At 50.9% G+C, this 14,381-nt stretch overlaps 8 protein-coding genes across 8 annotated transcripts; 7 read left to right on the forward strand and 1 right to left on the reverse strand.

Annotated features, from left to right (window-relative positions):
- Positions 1-14: 14 nt before the first annotated feature.
- Positions 15-1,105, forward strand: H257_07902 (hypothetical protein; the record flags this gene model as incomplete). Its single annotated transcript, XM_009833595.1, has 2 exons — positions 15-193; positions 835-1,105. 2 exons carry the CDS (start codon positions 15-17, stop codon positions 1,103-1,105), a joined length of 450 nt encoding a protein of 149 aa, XP_009831897.1.
- A 596-nt stretch (positions 1,106-1,701) lies between these two features.
- Positions 1,702-1,995, forward strand: H257_07903 (hypothetical protein; the record flags this gene model as incomplete). The annotated part of the gene is made up of 1 exon (XM_009833596.1): positions 1,702-1,995. The coding sequence occupies one exon, from the start codon at positions 1,702-1,704 to the stop codon at positions 1,993-1,995; it is 294 nt and encodes a 97-aa protein (XP_009831898.1).
- A 596-nt stretch (positions 1,996-2,591) lies between these two features.
- Positions 2,592-3,775, forward strand: H257_07904 (hypothetical protein; the record flags this gene model as incomplete). Its single annotated transcript, XM_009833597.1, has 2 exons — positions 2,592-2,863; positions 3,505-3,775. The coding sequence occupies 2 exons, from the start codon at positions 2,592-2,594 to the stop codon at positions 3,773-3,775; spliced, it is 543 nt and encodes a 180-aa protein (XP_009831899.1).
- A 596-nt stretch (positions 3,776-4,371) lies between these two features.
- Positions 4,372-4,665, forward strand: H257_07905 (hypothetical protein; the record flags this gene model as incomplete). The annotated part of the gene is made up of 1 exon (XM_009833598.1): positions 4,372-4,665. One exon carries the CDS (start codon positions 4,372-4,374, stop codon positions 4,663-4,665), a length of 294 nt encoding a protein of 97 aa, XP_009831900.1.
- A 711-nt stretch (positions 4,666-5,376) lies between these two features.
- On the forward strand, positions 5,377-5,808 carry H257_07906 (hypothetical protein). Its single transcript, XM_009833599.1, has one exon. It carries the CDS (start codon positions 5,464-5,466, stop codon positions 5,755-5,757), a length of 294 nt encoding a protein of 97 aa, XP_009831901.1. The 5' UTR covers positions 5,377-5,463; the 3' UTR covers positions 5,758-5,808.
- A 2,168-nt stretch (positions 5,809-7,976) lies between these two features.
- Positions 7,977-9,029, forward strand: H257_07907 (hypothetical protein). Its single transcript, XM_009833600.1, has one exon. It carries the CDS (start codon positions 7,996-7,998, stop codon positions 8,899-8,901), a length of 906 nt encoding a protein of 301 aa, XP_009831902.1. The 5' UTR covers positions 7,977-7,995; the 3' UTR covers positions 8,902-9,029.
- Positions 9,030-9,464: 435 nt separating this feature from the next.
- On the reverse strand, positions 9,465-13,582 carry H257_07908 (hypothetical protein; the record flags this gene model as incomplete). Its single annotated transcript, XM_009833601.1, has 6 exons — positions 9,465-9,996; positions 10,076-10,256; positions 10,874-11,271; positions 11,643-11,838; positions 11,892-12,084; positions 12,144-13,582. The coding sequence occupies 6 exons, from the start codon at positions 13,580-13,582 to the stop codon at positions 9,548-9,550; spliced, it is 2,856 nt and encodes a 951-aa protein (XP_009831903.1). The 3' UTR covers positions 9,465-9,547.
- A 253-nt stretch (positions 13,583-13,835) lies between these two features.
- H257_07909 (hypothetical protein) lies at positions 13,836-14,266 on the forward strand (the record flags this gene model as incomplete). Its single annotated transcript, XM_009833602.1, has 2 exons — positions 13,836-14,100; positions 14,199-14,266. The coding sequence occupies 2 exons, from the start codon at positions 13,836-13,838 to the stop codon at positions 14,264-14,266; spliced, it is 333 nt and encodes a 110-aa protein (XP_009831904.1).
- Positions 14,267-14,381: the final 115 nt, after the last annotated feature.

Genomic DNA, 14,381 nt, shown 5'->3' on the forward strand with positions numbered 1-14,381 from the left:
TGTTTGCGGGCTCCATGGCCACCTTCGAAGGCGTGCGGTACTTGACGGCGAGCCCGGACGTGGCCTTCAGCAAGGAGAAGCGGTCCCACATTGACTTGCGCTCGTCGGAAGACGGCGCTGCGTTCCGGTCCCACCGTATCACCGCGGCCACGCTCAAGCTGAACCCGATCACTCGCGAGACCGCATATCAAGCGTTCAAGACGCGCAACCTCTAGGTTTCCAGCTCCATAGGACAGTAGACTAAGTTTGAATTTATTGGGCATGCGCCTGCACGGATTTGTGTCTGAATATAGCTCAAGTTTGTTTTAGCACCTACGCAGCTCAGTGGCCATGTCCAAGGGATGGAGCCATGGTCGGCTAAGCGTAGTAGCCCCATCGAGATCTCATGGGAAATCTGGCGGTCAGAAGTAGGCGAAAGGTCAGGCGATAATGTGGCGCCTAACAGGTGTAGGCTAGCGTCTAACACACCTGCCATTCCATCGCACCAGATACCCCAACGTAGCAAAGTTATATACCAGTCGGCTAAGCACCTCGTCGCACATTGGGGCTCGACACACAAGTAGCAAAAGCGAGGCCTCCAACAGGATTATACTCCGGTGGTGCCATAACGCTGGGCTTTAGACTCGAAGTGACGTTATAGAACCTGCACAAAGTGTCCGATATGATGTGAGGTGATCTGATTGGTCCGCTTGTCTATGCCCCAGTCCACGAGCCAATCAAACTTTCTTGTGCGTGTCTTTTCGCGTGAAATGCGAGACCAACCTAAGTCCATAATTGAACTCACCACTCCACCAAGAAACAGCAGTGCATCATGGCTTCCCGCATCGCCCGTAGCGCCGCCCAAACTTGGTTCTCCGACCCTGCGACGTACCCCATCATTGGCATCATGGTGTTTGCGGGCTCCATGGCCACCTTCGAAGGCGTGCGGTACTTGACGGCGAGCCCGGACGTGGCCTTCAGCAAGGAGAAGCGGTCCCACATTGACTTGCGCTCGTCGGAAGACGGCGCTGCGTTCCGGTCCCACCGTATCACCGCGGCCACGCTCAAGCTGAACCCGATCACTCGCGAGACCGCATATCAAGCGTTCAAGACGCGCAACCTCTAGGTTTCCAGCTCCATAGGACAGTAGACTAAGTTTGAATTTATTGGGCATGCGCCTGCACGGATTTGTGTCTGAATATAGCTCAAGTTTGTTTTAGCACCTACGCAGCTCAGTGGCCATGTCCAAGGGATGGAGCCATGGTCGGCTAAGCGTAGTAGCCCCATCGAGATCTCATGGGAAATCTGGCGGTCAGAAGTAGGCGAAAGGTCAGGCGATAATGTGGCGCCTAACAGGTGTAGGCTAGCGTCTAACACACCTGCCATTCCATCGCACCAGATACCCCAACGTAGCAAAGTTATATACCAGTCGGCTAAGCACCTCGTCGCACATTGGGGCTCGACACACAAGTAGCAAAAGCGAGGCCTCCAACAGGATTATACTCCGGTGGTGCCATAACGCTGGGCTTTAGACTCGAAGTGACGTTATAGAACCTGCACAAAGTGTCCGATATGATGTGAGGTGATCTGATTGGTCCGCTTGTCTATGCCCCAGTCCACGAGCCAATCAAACTTTCTTGTGCGTGTCTTTTCGCGTGAAATGCGAGACCAACCTAAGTCCATAATTGAACTCACCACTCCACCAAGAAACAGCAGTGCATCATGGCTTCCCGCATCGCCCGTAGCGCCGCCCAAACTTGGTTCTCCGACCCTGCGACGTACCCCATCATTGGCATCATGGTGTTTGCGGGCTCCATGGCCACCTTCGAAGGCGTGCGGTACTTGACGGCGAGCCCGGACGTGGCCTTCAGCAAGGAGAAGCGGTCCCACATTGACTTGCGCTCGTCGGAAGACGGCGCTGCGTTCCGGTCCCACCGTATCACCGCGGCCACGCTCAAGCTGAACCCGATCACTCGCGAGACCGCATATCAAGCGTTCAAGACGCGCAACCTCTAGGTTTCCAGCTCCATAGGACAGTAGACTAAGTTTGAATTTATTGGGCATGCGCCTGCACGGATTTGTGTCTGAATATAGCTCAAGTTTGTTTTAGCACCTACGCAGCTCAGTGGCCATGTCCAAGGGATGGAGCCATGGTCGGCTAAGCGTAGTAGCCCCATCGAGATCTCATGGGAAATCTGGCGGTCAGAAGTAGGCGAAAGGTCAGGCGATAATGTGGCGCCTAACAGGTGTAGGCTAGCGTCTAACACACCTGCCATTCCATCGCACCAGATACCCCAACGTAGCAAAGTTATATACCAGTCGGCTAAGCACCTCGTCGCACATTGGGGCTCGACACACAAGTAGCAAAAGCGAGGCCTCCAACAGGATTATACTCCGGTGGTGCCATAACGCTGGGCTTTAGACTCGAAGTGACGTTATAGAACCTGCACAAAGTGTCCGATATGATGTGAGGTGATCTGATTGGTCCGCTTGTCTATGCCCCAGTCCACGAGCCAATCAAACTTTCTTGTGCGTGTCTTTTCGCGTGAAATGCGAGACCAACCTAAGTCCATAATTGAACTCACCACTCCACCAAGAAACAGCAGTGCATCATGGCTTCCCGCATCGCCCGTAGCGCCGCCCAAACTTGGTTCTCCGACCCTGCGACGTACCCCATCATTGGCATCATGGTGTTTGCGGGCTCCATGGCCACCTTCGAAGGCGTGCGGTACTTGACGGCGAGCCCGGACGTGGCCTTCAGCAAGGAGAAGCGGTCCCACATTGACTTGCGCTCGTCGGAAGACGGCGCTGCGTTCCGGTCCCACCGTATCACCGCGGCCACGCTCAAGCTGAACCCGATCACTCGCGAGACCGCATATCAAGCGTTCAAGACGCGCAACCTCTAGGTTTCCAGCTCCATAGGACAGTAGACTAAGTTTGAATTTATTGGGCATGCGCCTGCACGGATTTGTGTCTGAATATAGCTCAAGTTTGTTTTAGCACCTACGCAGCTCAGTGGCCATGTCCAAGGGATGGAGCCATGGTCGGCTAAGCGTAGTAGCCCCATCGAGATCTCATGGGAAATCTGGCGGTCAGAAGTAGGCGAAAGGTCAGGCGATAATGTGGCGGCTAACAGGTGTAGGCTAGCGTCTAACACACCTGCCATTCCATCGCACCAGATACCCCAACGTAGCAAAGTTATATACCAGTCGGCTAAGCACCTCGTCGCACATTGGGGCTCGACACACAAGTAGCAAAAGCGAGGCCTCCAACAGGATTATACTCCGGTGGTGCCATAACGCTGGGCTTTAGACTCGAAGTGACGTTATAGAACCTGCACAAAGTGTCCGATATGATGTGAGGTGATCTGATTGGTCCGCTTGTCTATGCCCCAGTCCACGAGCCAATCAAACTTTCTTGTGCGTGTCTTTTCGCGTGAAATGCGAGACCAACCTAAGTCCATAATTGAACTCACCACTCCACCAAGAAACAGCAGTGCATCATGGCTTCCCGCATCGCCCGTAGCGCCGCCCAAACTTGGTTCTCCGACCCTGCGACGTACCCCATCATTGGCATCATGGTGTTTGCGGGCTCCATGGCCACCTTCGAAGGCGTGCGGTACTTGACGGCGAGCCCGGACGTGGCCTTCAGCAAGGAGAAGCGGTCCCACATTGACTTGCGCTCGTCGGAAGACGGCGCTGCGTTCCGGTCCCACCGTATCACCGCGGCCACGCTCAAGCTGAACCCGATCACTCGCGAGACCGCATATCAAGCGTTCAAGACGCGCAACCTCTAGGTTTCCAGCTCCATAGGACAGTAGACTAAGTTTGAATTTATTGGGCATGCGCCTGCACGGATTTGTGTCTGAATATAGCTCAAGTTTGTTTTAGCACCTACGCAGCTCAGTGGCCATGTCCAAGGGATGGAGCCATGGTCGGCTAAGCGTAGTAGCCCCATCGAGATCTCATGGGAAATCTGGCGGTCAGAAGTAGGCGAAAGGTCAGGCGATAATGTGGCGCCTAACAGGTGTAGGCTAGCGTCTAACACACCTGCCATTCCATCGCACCAGATACCCCAACGTAGCAAAGTTATATACCAGTCGGCTAAGCACCTCGTCGCACATTGGGGCTCGACACACAAGTAGCAAAAGCGAGGCCTCCAACAGGATTATACTCCGGTGGTGCCATAACGCTGGGCTTTAGACTCGAAGTGACGTTATAGAACCTGCACAAAGTGTCCGATATGATGTGAGGTGATCTGATTGGTCCGCTTGTCTATGCCCCAGTCCACGAGCCAATCAAACTTTCTTGTGCGTGTCTTTTCGCGTGAAATGCGAGACCAACCTAAGTCCATAATTGAACTCACCACTCCACCAAGAAACAGCAGTGCATCATGGCTTCCCGCATCGCCCGTAGCGCCGCCCAAACTTGGTTCTCCGACCCTGCGACGTACCCCATCATTGGCATCATGGTGTTTGCGGGCTCCATGGCCACCTTCGAAGGCGTGCGGTACTTGACGGCGAGCCCGGACGTGGCCTTCAGCAAGGAGAAGCGGTCCCACATTGACTTGCGCTCGTCGGAAGACGGCGCTGCGTTCCGGTCCCACCGTATCACCGCGGCCACGCTCAAGCTGAACCCGATCACTCGCGAGACCGCATATCAAGCGTTCAAGACGCGCAACCTCTAGGTTTCCAGCTCCATAGGACAGTAGACTAAGTTTGAATTTATTGGGCATGCGCCTGCACGGATTTGTGTCTGAATATAGCTCAAGTTTGTTTTAGCACCTACGCAGCTCAGTGGCCATGTCCAAGGGATGGAGCCATGGCCGGCTAAGCGTCGTAGCCCCATCGAGATCTCATGGGAAATCTGGCGGTCGAAGTAGGCGAAAGGTCAGGCGGTAATGTGGCGGCTAACCCGTGTAGGGTACAGTAGTTTCTAGCACACGGGGTAGTCCTAAGGAGAACTCAGGAAAAGCTGACCGTGCTCTAGGTCCAACAATTCTGTGTCTAACAGGTGTAGGCTAGCTCCTAACTCACGTGCCATTCAGCACCCCCACGTAGCCAACTTGTCGGTACGTACGGCCATATGTTGTGTAGCTTAAGATGTTCACAGTCAAGTCCTTGCAATGAAGTTGACACGGCAACAGTTGCACTGTAGCGTTGGTGTCAAGCTAACGTTATTCCATTGGCCAATTTGAGTGCACCTTAACTGTTAACTGTATAAACTGGCCATCTTCACTAAGAGCAAGTTAGTAAACTTTGAACTACGTGATTGGTAGAAATAGAACGACTTACACCCAATTACTACGTAGTATTACTGACCAAACAGTTTGGCCAGTTGAAGTTTGATGTGATTGGACCATTTTATCAAAAAGTTCCATGAACCGTCACTGTCGTGCCTTTGTGTTTGGAACTTCAACAAGATCTTGAAGAAAATCAAGTCATTCCGAAATCTAACCACCAGCAAGCACCTCAGCATCGTCGTCATGGCTTCTCGCGCCGCCCGCACAACTGCCAAGGCTTGGTTCTCGGACCCTGCTACGTATCCCATCATTGCCATCCTGGGATTCGCTGGCGCCATGGCCGTGGTAGGAGGCGTGCGATTCTTGTCCGTGAGCCCGGACGTGTTGATCAGTCGGGAAAAGCGTCTCCAATTGAACTTGCGGTCGGAACAAGATGGCGCTGCCTTCCGCTCCCACCGTATCGCGGCGGCGACATTGAAGCCCAACGCGATCACTAAAGAGCCGCAGTACCAAGCGTTCAAAGCCCGCAATGCTTGAACACGCAACTTTCTTACGATGCGTATAAAAGTAATACACGACACATCCACCTTTGAAATGACGTTGTTCGCTTTGCCGTTGGGGATAATTGAGTTGGAATTGGGCCGCCCGATCTTGTATTAAGCTTAAGGCATACGCTGTGGAATCGAATATATCAATGGGAGGCAGGGAGTTTCGAGTCCTTTAGCAAGTTGAAGTCAGTTTAATAGCCTTAATCCAACGTTCGGATTCGTTCAAACTGCGTACCCACAGTACAGTATTATCAAGTGGAGCTTACCACTACAGTACCCGTACGTACGTACAGTTTTGGAGTATAATTCCCTCATTAAACTGTACCACTGTTGTTTTGACCCAAAATACTGTTTCAATGAGGGAATTATTACATCCGGATACACCTTTTCGCCAGTAACCCTGTAACCTGGGACTCCGTCCTACAGTACCCCCGGTAAGTACATACGATGCTAAATCTCCGAGGTTAACTGCATCGCTAGTGGTTAGCTATCGCTAACTACTGAGATGCACTTACAGTTATCCCCTAGTAAGAGGTGGTCTGTCCATACAAAGTTCCATATAAACCTCATTGAAACAGTATTTCGGGTCTACACAACTGTGATACTGTTTTAATGAGGAATTGTACTATAATAGTTTGGACGACCATTATCCACACCAGAACGACGTTCAGAATGACCTGATGTACACCTCGGAATGAACTGGCGGACTACATACCTGCGTGAAGTGCATTGCAATTCAAAACGAAATCTCAAAAGGCATTGACACGTGGTTTGCAACTGCTTTGACAGGGACCTGGTACCTGGTAGTTCATCGAGCTCTGCATTAGCTGCGATACAGTAACTGGTAGCTGAAAACCATTGAATGGCACTTTGCAGGTCGCCGAAAGCAATGTTGCTTTGTTCACTTTGCAGTATAAATATGTGGGTACCAATTGCAATACAGTAGATGAAGTTTCGCACGTAAAAACAATCCAATGAAATTCCCTACTTGTAATTATGTATATTCAATGCATCGTAAATAGAAGCAAGTGAAGTAGAGCAATCTGGACCGTATTCTCTAGTTACGAGACGATTCCTCGTACGTACCCTCTCAGCTACAGCAAGCGAAACACGCCATTGGAAATTGGCCAGGTGGCTCGACGATGGACGTAGCAGAATTGAACCTACTCCAATTAGGGAATTGCACTGTAGAATTCGTCACCAAAATTGATCCCTCATATAGATACTACTACGTAGTACTCCGAGTACTACGTACAGTAGTCCTTGGAAGTACATATGTGGGAACTACCATACAAGGAGTACTACCATACTATTAGTACTATACTACCCGGTAGTAGTTTCCACAGTCAGTTGGAAGGTCAGGCTTAATGCGAGTACTAACTACCGGTAATTATACCATTTTTCCTTTACAGTTTTACAGTGTTAATTTTTCCCCGTGTACACAGAACTGATTCACCCCTTTTGCGTTATCTGTCGCCTGGTGTTCGATATATTTCGTCCAGACCCTACTTGGTTTTAACAATTTACTACTAGTACTAGTAGTAGTATGACATATACCGGATATCTGTCATTTGACAGGCTGTTCAATACTGTATGACTAATCTCCCACGGCAGGTAACTAACTGTGGGTTCTACTTATAATTTCCTCCGGCGATTGGTTGAATCACCACCGAACAATCGCCGGACCTTCGAAATTTCGTATAAAACTGAGTTGAAGAGGTGACTGCAATGCATCAATCAATCTTTTTAGCCAATAAAATTGCAACCTTCATTCTTTGTAGAGAATCATACTACTCGTTTGCTCGATTAGTTGGCGTATTTCATCAATCCCAAAATAGGCAAATTTGACTGAAAAGCACAATATACCCTAGTATACTGTACCGGTACATATAAGGATTGAACAGCCTGTCAAATATACCGGCCGCCTGTGACATATACCGGATATCTGTCATACTAGTCCAAGTACTAGTAGGGTCTGGACGAAATACATCGAACACAGGTGACAGATGAGGGATAACGGATAAAATATACCGACAGAAACCTGAACTTGAAGGAAAAATGGTCTCGTAGTACTACTATATTCCTGCCACTCTCTCCAGATGTTTAAGGTCCGACGTGACCCAATCCCATTCGACGTTTTGATTGGCTACATGGTCACCTTTCCGATTTGGGTGGATCTTCCTACTCGTTCTGTGACCCACATTGCAATTTGCCACGCTCGACACACATGACGACCAAGGACGCATTCACCAAGGCAGTGGACTGGGTTGAGACACATGGCTTCGTCGTAGGGGTGGCTGTGATTGCCGTGACAGGGGTCGGCCTCGGCTTTGCCACCGATTCCACCGACAACATCCCCCAACCATACAACCGCATCTCGTCCGTGATCGGGTGGGTCTACTTTGCGTGCTGGAGCGTGAGTTTTTGGCCCCAGGTATTTTTGAACTGGCGCCGCCAAAGCGTAGTGGGCTTGTCCTTGGACTTTTTGGTGTACAACATCCTTGGCTTTGTGTGTTATGCAGTCTTCAACGCGGCGTTCTTCTGGAGCGATGCCGTGCAAGACGAGTACAAGAAGCACCACGACGGCAACCCGAACGCTGTCCAAGTGAACGACGTGTTCTTCGCCCTACATGCTGTGTTTGTGACGCTGCTCACGTACTACCAATCCACGATCTACACCCGCGGGGCCCAAGTCACGTCCGGGCTGTGCAAGAGTGTGGTGGGGGTGTCGGTCGTCGCAAGTGGGCTCTTCTTCCTGCTGGGCTTCGTCGTGTCGAACGAATGGTTCTCCACCCTCAACTTCCTCTACCTCCTCAGCTACGTCAAGCTTGGCGTGTCGCTTGTCAAGTACATTCCCCAAGTGATCTTGAACTACCAGCGCAAATCGACCGTGGGATGGACCATCTGGAATGTCCTGTTGGACTTCAGCGGCGGCATCCTGTCGATGGCCCAGATCATCCTCACCAGCTCCGTCACGAACGACTGGACAGCCATCACGGGCGACCCCGTCAAGTTTGGGCTCGGGTTCACCAGCGTCTTCTTCGACGTGATCTTTATTACCCAGCACTACGTGCTGTACCCCGACGCCCCCGCCGACTTGACGGTCGAGGTCCCCCTACTTCTGAAAGTTTAAGTGTTTTGATTGTACTACTTGGGTCGATAGGTAAACAATAGGACACACGGATGGATTATCCCCCCATCATTGCTTGATAGAATACATCGCCAATCATAACGTTGCCTGGTGTCCATGGCTGTGCTCGCTCCAGTAGCCCTGTGGTTAGTATCATCGGTGTGTCTGCCATAAAGCAACTGAATTGGCCACAACGGAAAGTTTCACGTGTTGTAGGCCTGAAAGGCTGGAGTTGCAACTGTGATGCCACTTCAAAGTACTACGAGTACATACAAACTATTGTACGTAGTAATTCGAAGTACAATATATGGATTTCAAATATCCGTGATATTAATAGAAGTATCCTGCGTCATCCAACAGTATCCCAACGTCATCCAACATGAATATATTAGGTCATATCCTAAATAGAGTAAAATATTCCGGATATTATTAATAGTACTAGTAGTACGTACCGGTACTCCAGAGTACTATTAATAGTACTACTTACTACGAGTACTAGTAGTAGTATTGTACAATCAGTGCTATACAGTACTAGGTACTCGAGTACTACAGTAAGTAGTACCGAATCCACAGGCAGCACAAGTAGTTACTTCGATTCAAAGTATTCTCGGTACACTTTACACACAATTGGTGCAAGTGCGCAAACTACCTACACGCGAGGGATCCACGTCATGTCCTGGGTCTTGAGCTTGTCCACGACGTAGCTTTCGATGCCGTTGAGGTCCTTCGGGTCCTTGGCTGTGACGTGTTGGATGTAGAAGAAGTAGTGGAAAAAGTTGTGCTCGTCCTGGGTGTGTCTGGCAAAGTTGTTGAGGAGACCGCTCTCGACGCCTTCCAACTCGATGGCGCTGCGCGACCGGTTGCACACCAAGCAGCGCTCGCGTTTCAGCGCGGCCTTGGTCTCGGTCTGCTCGCGCACGGACGTAAACGCATCGATGATGATCCCTTGGATCATGTTGAGGAACAGCGTGATCACGACCACGAAGAACGCCATGTCGTACACCAGCCGCTCAAAGTATCGTTCGGGGTTGTCAAACTCGAGCTCGTGGTTGAGCGTCGACGAAATGTAGTCGCCAATGCCGCCGCCCGACAGCAACCCTGTAGAAGACGCATAAACGTGCGTGGGATGCAATGATGGTGATATATCATCAGGTGGTGGTGCAAGTAATATCGTTACCGTAGCGAATGTACGTTGTGTAGCATTGCAGCAATGTCGAGCAGTGGCTCACGGTGTGGTCTTCGCTTTCGAGCTCGGCTTGCAGCAGGAAGAATCCCACGAGCGAGAAAATGTAAATCATAATCGCCCCAAACACTGCCGTGACGCCCAATTTGCCCATGTTCGAGTGCATCGCCGTCGCCTATACGCAACAGAAATAGGGTAACAATAGACCAAAAATAGTGTCATTTTAGTGACATCGAAACATGGTTACAGTACATATACTACGACTACTTACTACTACTCATCACTCGATGGAATATAGTGCCGTCACATATATAATCCTACTAACAACTACGATACATTTTTATAGATATAGATAGATATTCATACTAAACTTCGAAACATTTATATTCTATATATTGTCGATTTGATACAAATTTGGGGAGGGGGTGTAATCGAATCGCGCCGACCAAATCGATCTGATTGGTTGAATTTCATTTAGAAGGTTTTGATTGGTTAAAATTTTTAGCTCATCTGAAGTAGCCAATCAAATCGATTTAAATTCCAACGAGAAACCACGCCACAACACGAAATTTCACTCGAAAGCACAATATAAATAATCATACTAGTAATAAAGTACGAACTATATACATCTACATCCCTTCGCCTATATGTATATATATATATATATAGAATCAATCAAAACAACGAAACATATATATACATCTATACACCCCTTTTGACATCATATATAGTCGAACCATCCATACATACAACTCGACCGAGTAAGTTTTCATCGTCATAATCATCACGTACAATAAACCGCAGCTGCTCGTTCGTGGCGAGAATGTCCACGAGCGGAAACCCAAAGAACATGAGCCCCCACGGCCCCGCGTCAAAGTACTGTGTCACAGCCGGGATGGACAGCCCGAGCCCGCAAATCGCGCACAGCGTGTACGCGCCGAACGTGATGACGCTGCCTGACAAGAGCGTGTCGTACACGACGTTGTACCAGAAGGACACGAAGTTGAGCACGACGTTGGACGCCGCCGCCTTGTCCGTGTTGACTGTGAAGCGAAAGAGCCCGCTGGCATGGCGCACGCCCTGCAGGAACGCCCCAAACAGCCACATGAACGACCCCGCCGCAAGGATCTTGGTGGTCGTTGTCACCATGTCCATGTAGAATATCACGACAAAGATTGCGACAAAGAACTCTACAATAAAATATAGAGTTTCAACGGTTAGTTTCGAGGTCAAAAGAGATATAGTATGAACCATGCTTTAGGCACAGCAGCAATATATATATATACTTCACGACAACGATCCACGCAGATGATATACAAGAGCGTCTATATATAGATATTGTACGAGTACTGGTGTATGTATTATATATATATATATATATACTAAGAATTACTCTTCCATGCCAATCAAGTCTGAAACGATAGCGTAAATATAGAGACATACATATCCACATATCCTCGTTGACAGTATATAAATCACGCCACCGAAACTATACATAACAACACACATGCGACACCGTAAGTCGTCCAACTTCACATTCTAGAATACAGAATGTATGTACCAAGGTACACAGCAAACGGCGCAAACGCGTGCAGAGTGTTGGTCCAGTACTCGGCCGACGTCGTAAACGACAGCTTGAGCGGGGACACGTGCTGCTTGCAATAGTTAAAGCAAAACGTGGTCAAGACATGGTACAGCCACAGCACGGCGCAAAACCCGAGCAACACAAACCCTAACGCCCCCACGACCCACAAGCCCTACAATGATGTAAAAGAGTGTCGGTCTTTTCAGAACACAAGAGTGTACGTACCGAGCGCATGTTGGCTTGGTGGATGTCCACCATGGTGCTGTTATCGACGCGAACGCACAGCAACATGACAAAGTTGATGTAAAAGCAAAGGCGGAGCATGTTCTTGCGCAGCCATACATGCCACTTGTTCATGATCGAGTAGAATGGCGTCTTGTTGAGGCCTTGGATCACCGCGAGCTCTTCTTCGACGTCCCTAGCCATCAACAACACAACCGCCGTGAATAATATCAACCAAACAGTACGTGTACGGACTTGGCCACTTCGGACGTGAGCACGTCCAACGCGCCTTCACTGCCAATGTCCATCTCGTCGATGAGTTTGGTCTGGAGCGTCTCGTTAAAGTACTGCGCCGTGGCCGGCCGCAAAAAGTACGACGTGAACGTCGCGCCATTCCGCGCGACTTCAATCGACACGAGCTGGTCCTGGAAGAACCGAACGGCCGTGTGCACTTTGCCGTTGGCGAGCGCGTCGTGCCAGGCCGTTCGAAACGTTTCAAACGCGGCCGCCTCTGTCGCGTCCGCATCGGTGGTTTTGTCGTGCAAGACATGTGTGACAATGCGCAAGAGGTTGATGGCGGCGCGGAACTCGCGCAAATGGCGCTGCAGCTCGTCCTTGGACGACGAGTGCAGCAGGCTCTTGGTTAAGCTGAGCGTGTGCTGCATGAGCGACCGACGGCTCGGCGAGTACAGCTTGTGTTGGATTGCTCGGTAATGCAGCTGCAACTTGTCGACCACCGCCGCGACAGGGAACAGCGCCGCGAGACGGACGTGGACGTCGCCGTCCACGCGGCCTTCCATGAGGGTGAGCAGCACTTCGGCGGCGCTGCGCTGGACGCGGATCGTCTGCGCGTCGGACGCGGAATCAAACGCGATCACGTCCAGCACAATGTCCCGCACGACCGCGATGGCTTGGTCCGACGAGGCAATGTGCAGCTGGTTCTCCACAGACGGCCCCTGGCACGTTTCGCATAGAAAGTCCAACCATGAGATGACGTGGGCTACGTCCGACTTGGCAGACACCGCCGCGATGTTGGCGAGGATAAAGTTGAGAAAGGACGGACGGTCGGGACCCGCGGGAACGCGCATCAACGCCTGCCACTGGCTGTGGTGGTACACGCAAAGCTGCTGCAAGATGGCCACAATGTTGGCGGAATCGTTCTCCAAGTGAGTCAAGAGGTACGCCAGCACGGCGGGTTGCGCGTCGATGATCGCATAGTACAAGGCGTTTTGGACGGCGACAGACCCCCCCGCCGTGAGTTCGTACAGAAGCACCAACGATGCTTCGTCGTGGAGGCCGTGGCGGATCAGTTGGACCAGCAGCTCCGCTACGTCGGCCTTGACGGCGTCCTCAAGCAACTCTTCAAACTGCTTCTCGGCATACATGAGCTTCTTCGCGTACGTTTCCGCGTCGAACGAGATCACCCACTTGTCGGTCGACTGCTTGTCCACCAGCGACTCGATGGCCTCGCGGGCGTCGCGCAGCACCCCGTTGATGCTTAACAAAAGCGTCAAGGTGTCGGTGGTCGAGTCGACGTCCTTGTTGGCCAGGAGGTTGCGGTCCACCAAGTCCTTCAACGACACGATCATGTCCACCAACGCGCGATCGGCGGCGGCGGGCTTCGTCTCGTCTAGGGGCGTGTACACCTTGCGGTCCACGTTGCGTGTCAAGCTTGTCATCTCAACCGACGTCATTTTGACTTGTGACGTTTGGGTTGCCCTTATTTTGAAGTGACATCCGGATAAATGCGGGAAAACTTTTTCGCACCATTGATACAGCCATACAAAACCCAAGACACATCACCTTCTCTTGAACTTTGCCTCAACACCAGACTTTCTAGCCAATGGACGCCGTGTATTATCCGGAATATTGATTGTCAATGACACGACCAATCATATTGTCGTATTCCGGCCCTCCTGCCACCGGATTGGACAGTTCACATGTAGTATGGCGTTTTGTGAAACGGCGCAGTCGGCGGCGGTCCAGCGTCAAATCAAATCCACAGGCAGCAGCAACCACAGTCCATCGAGGTATGTACATGGCTCCGTCATCTTCGCCGTCCACTTGCATCGAACATCCGTCGCAGGAAGACGCGTGCAGACACTGGTGGCGCCTCCAGCCGTGCAAATCTGGGACAACTGCCTCCATCCACTACAGTACCTCCTCTTGGAATTGGATACTCGTCTAATCCGCTTAAACGCGTCCACGCCGAGTGCGTTGTTCTCACCTACATCGAGTTACCACCAATATGCCACCAATGCAAGCATGGATTCTCTTGTTCATTCTTCGATCGCTGGAAGATCTCCGAAGCCACCAGCGCCCCCAAGACCACTCCGCGCCTTCGCCCTCTTCGTTGCCTGCCCAACAAACTCAAATAAACGACAAGTTGCTGGAACTATGAGTTCGTGGCTACGTGTCGTCGTTCTGCAGCAACTCTGCGAAAACACCCCCAGCCACCGCGTCGTTCGTCATAGCTCGGCAACTCATGGACGT

This window comes from Aphanomyces astaci (assembly GCF_000520075.1).
Source record: "Aphanomyces astaci strain APO3 unplaced genomic scaffold supercont1.17, whole genome shotgun sequence".
In the NCBI taxonomy this organism is placed as follows: domain Eukaryota; phylum Oomycota; class Saprolegniomycetes; order Saprolegniales; family Verrucalvaceae; genus Aphanomyces; species Aphanomyces astaci.

Bases quoted from the DNA above. Each gene is read 5' to 3' on its own strand.
- H257_07907 (XM_009833600.1), top strand. From the start codon at position 7,996: ATGACGACCAAGGACGCATTCACCAAGGCAGTGGACTGGGTTGAGACA.
- H257_07906 (XM_009833599.1), top strand. From the start codon at position 5,464: ATGGCTTCTCGCGCCGCCCGCACAACTGCCAAGGCTTGGTTCTCGGAC.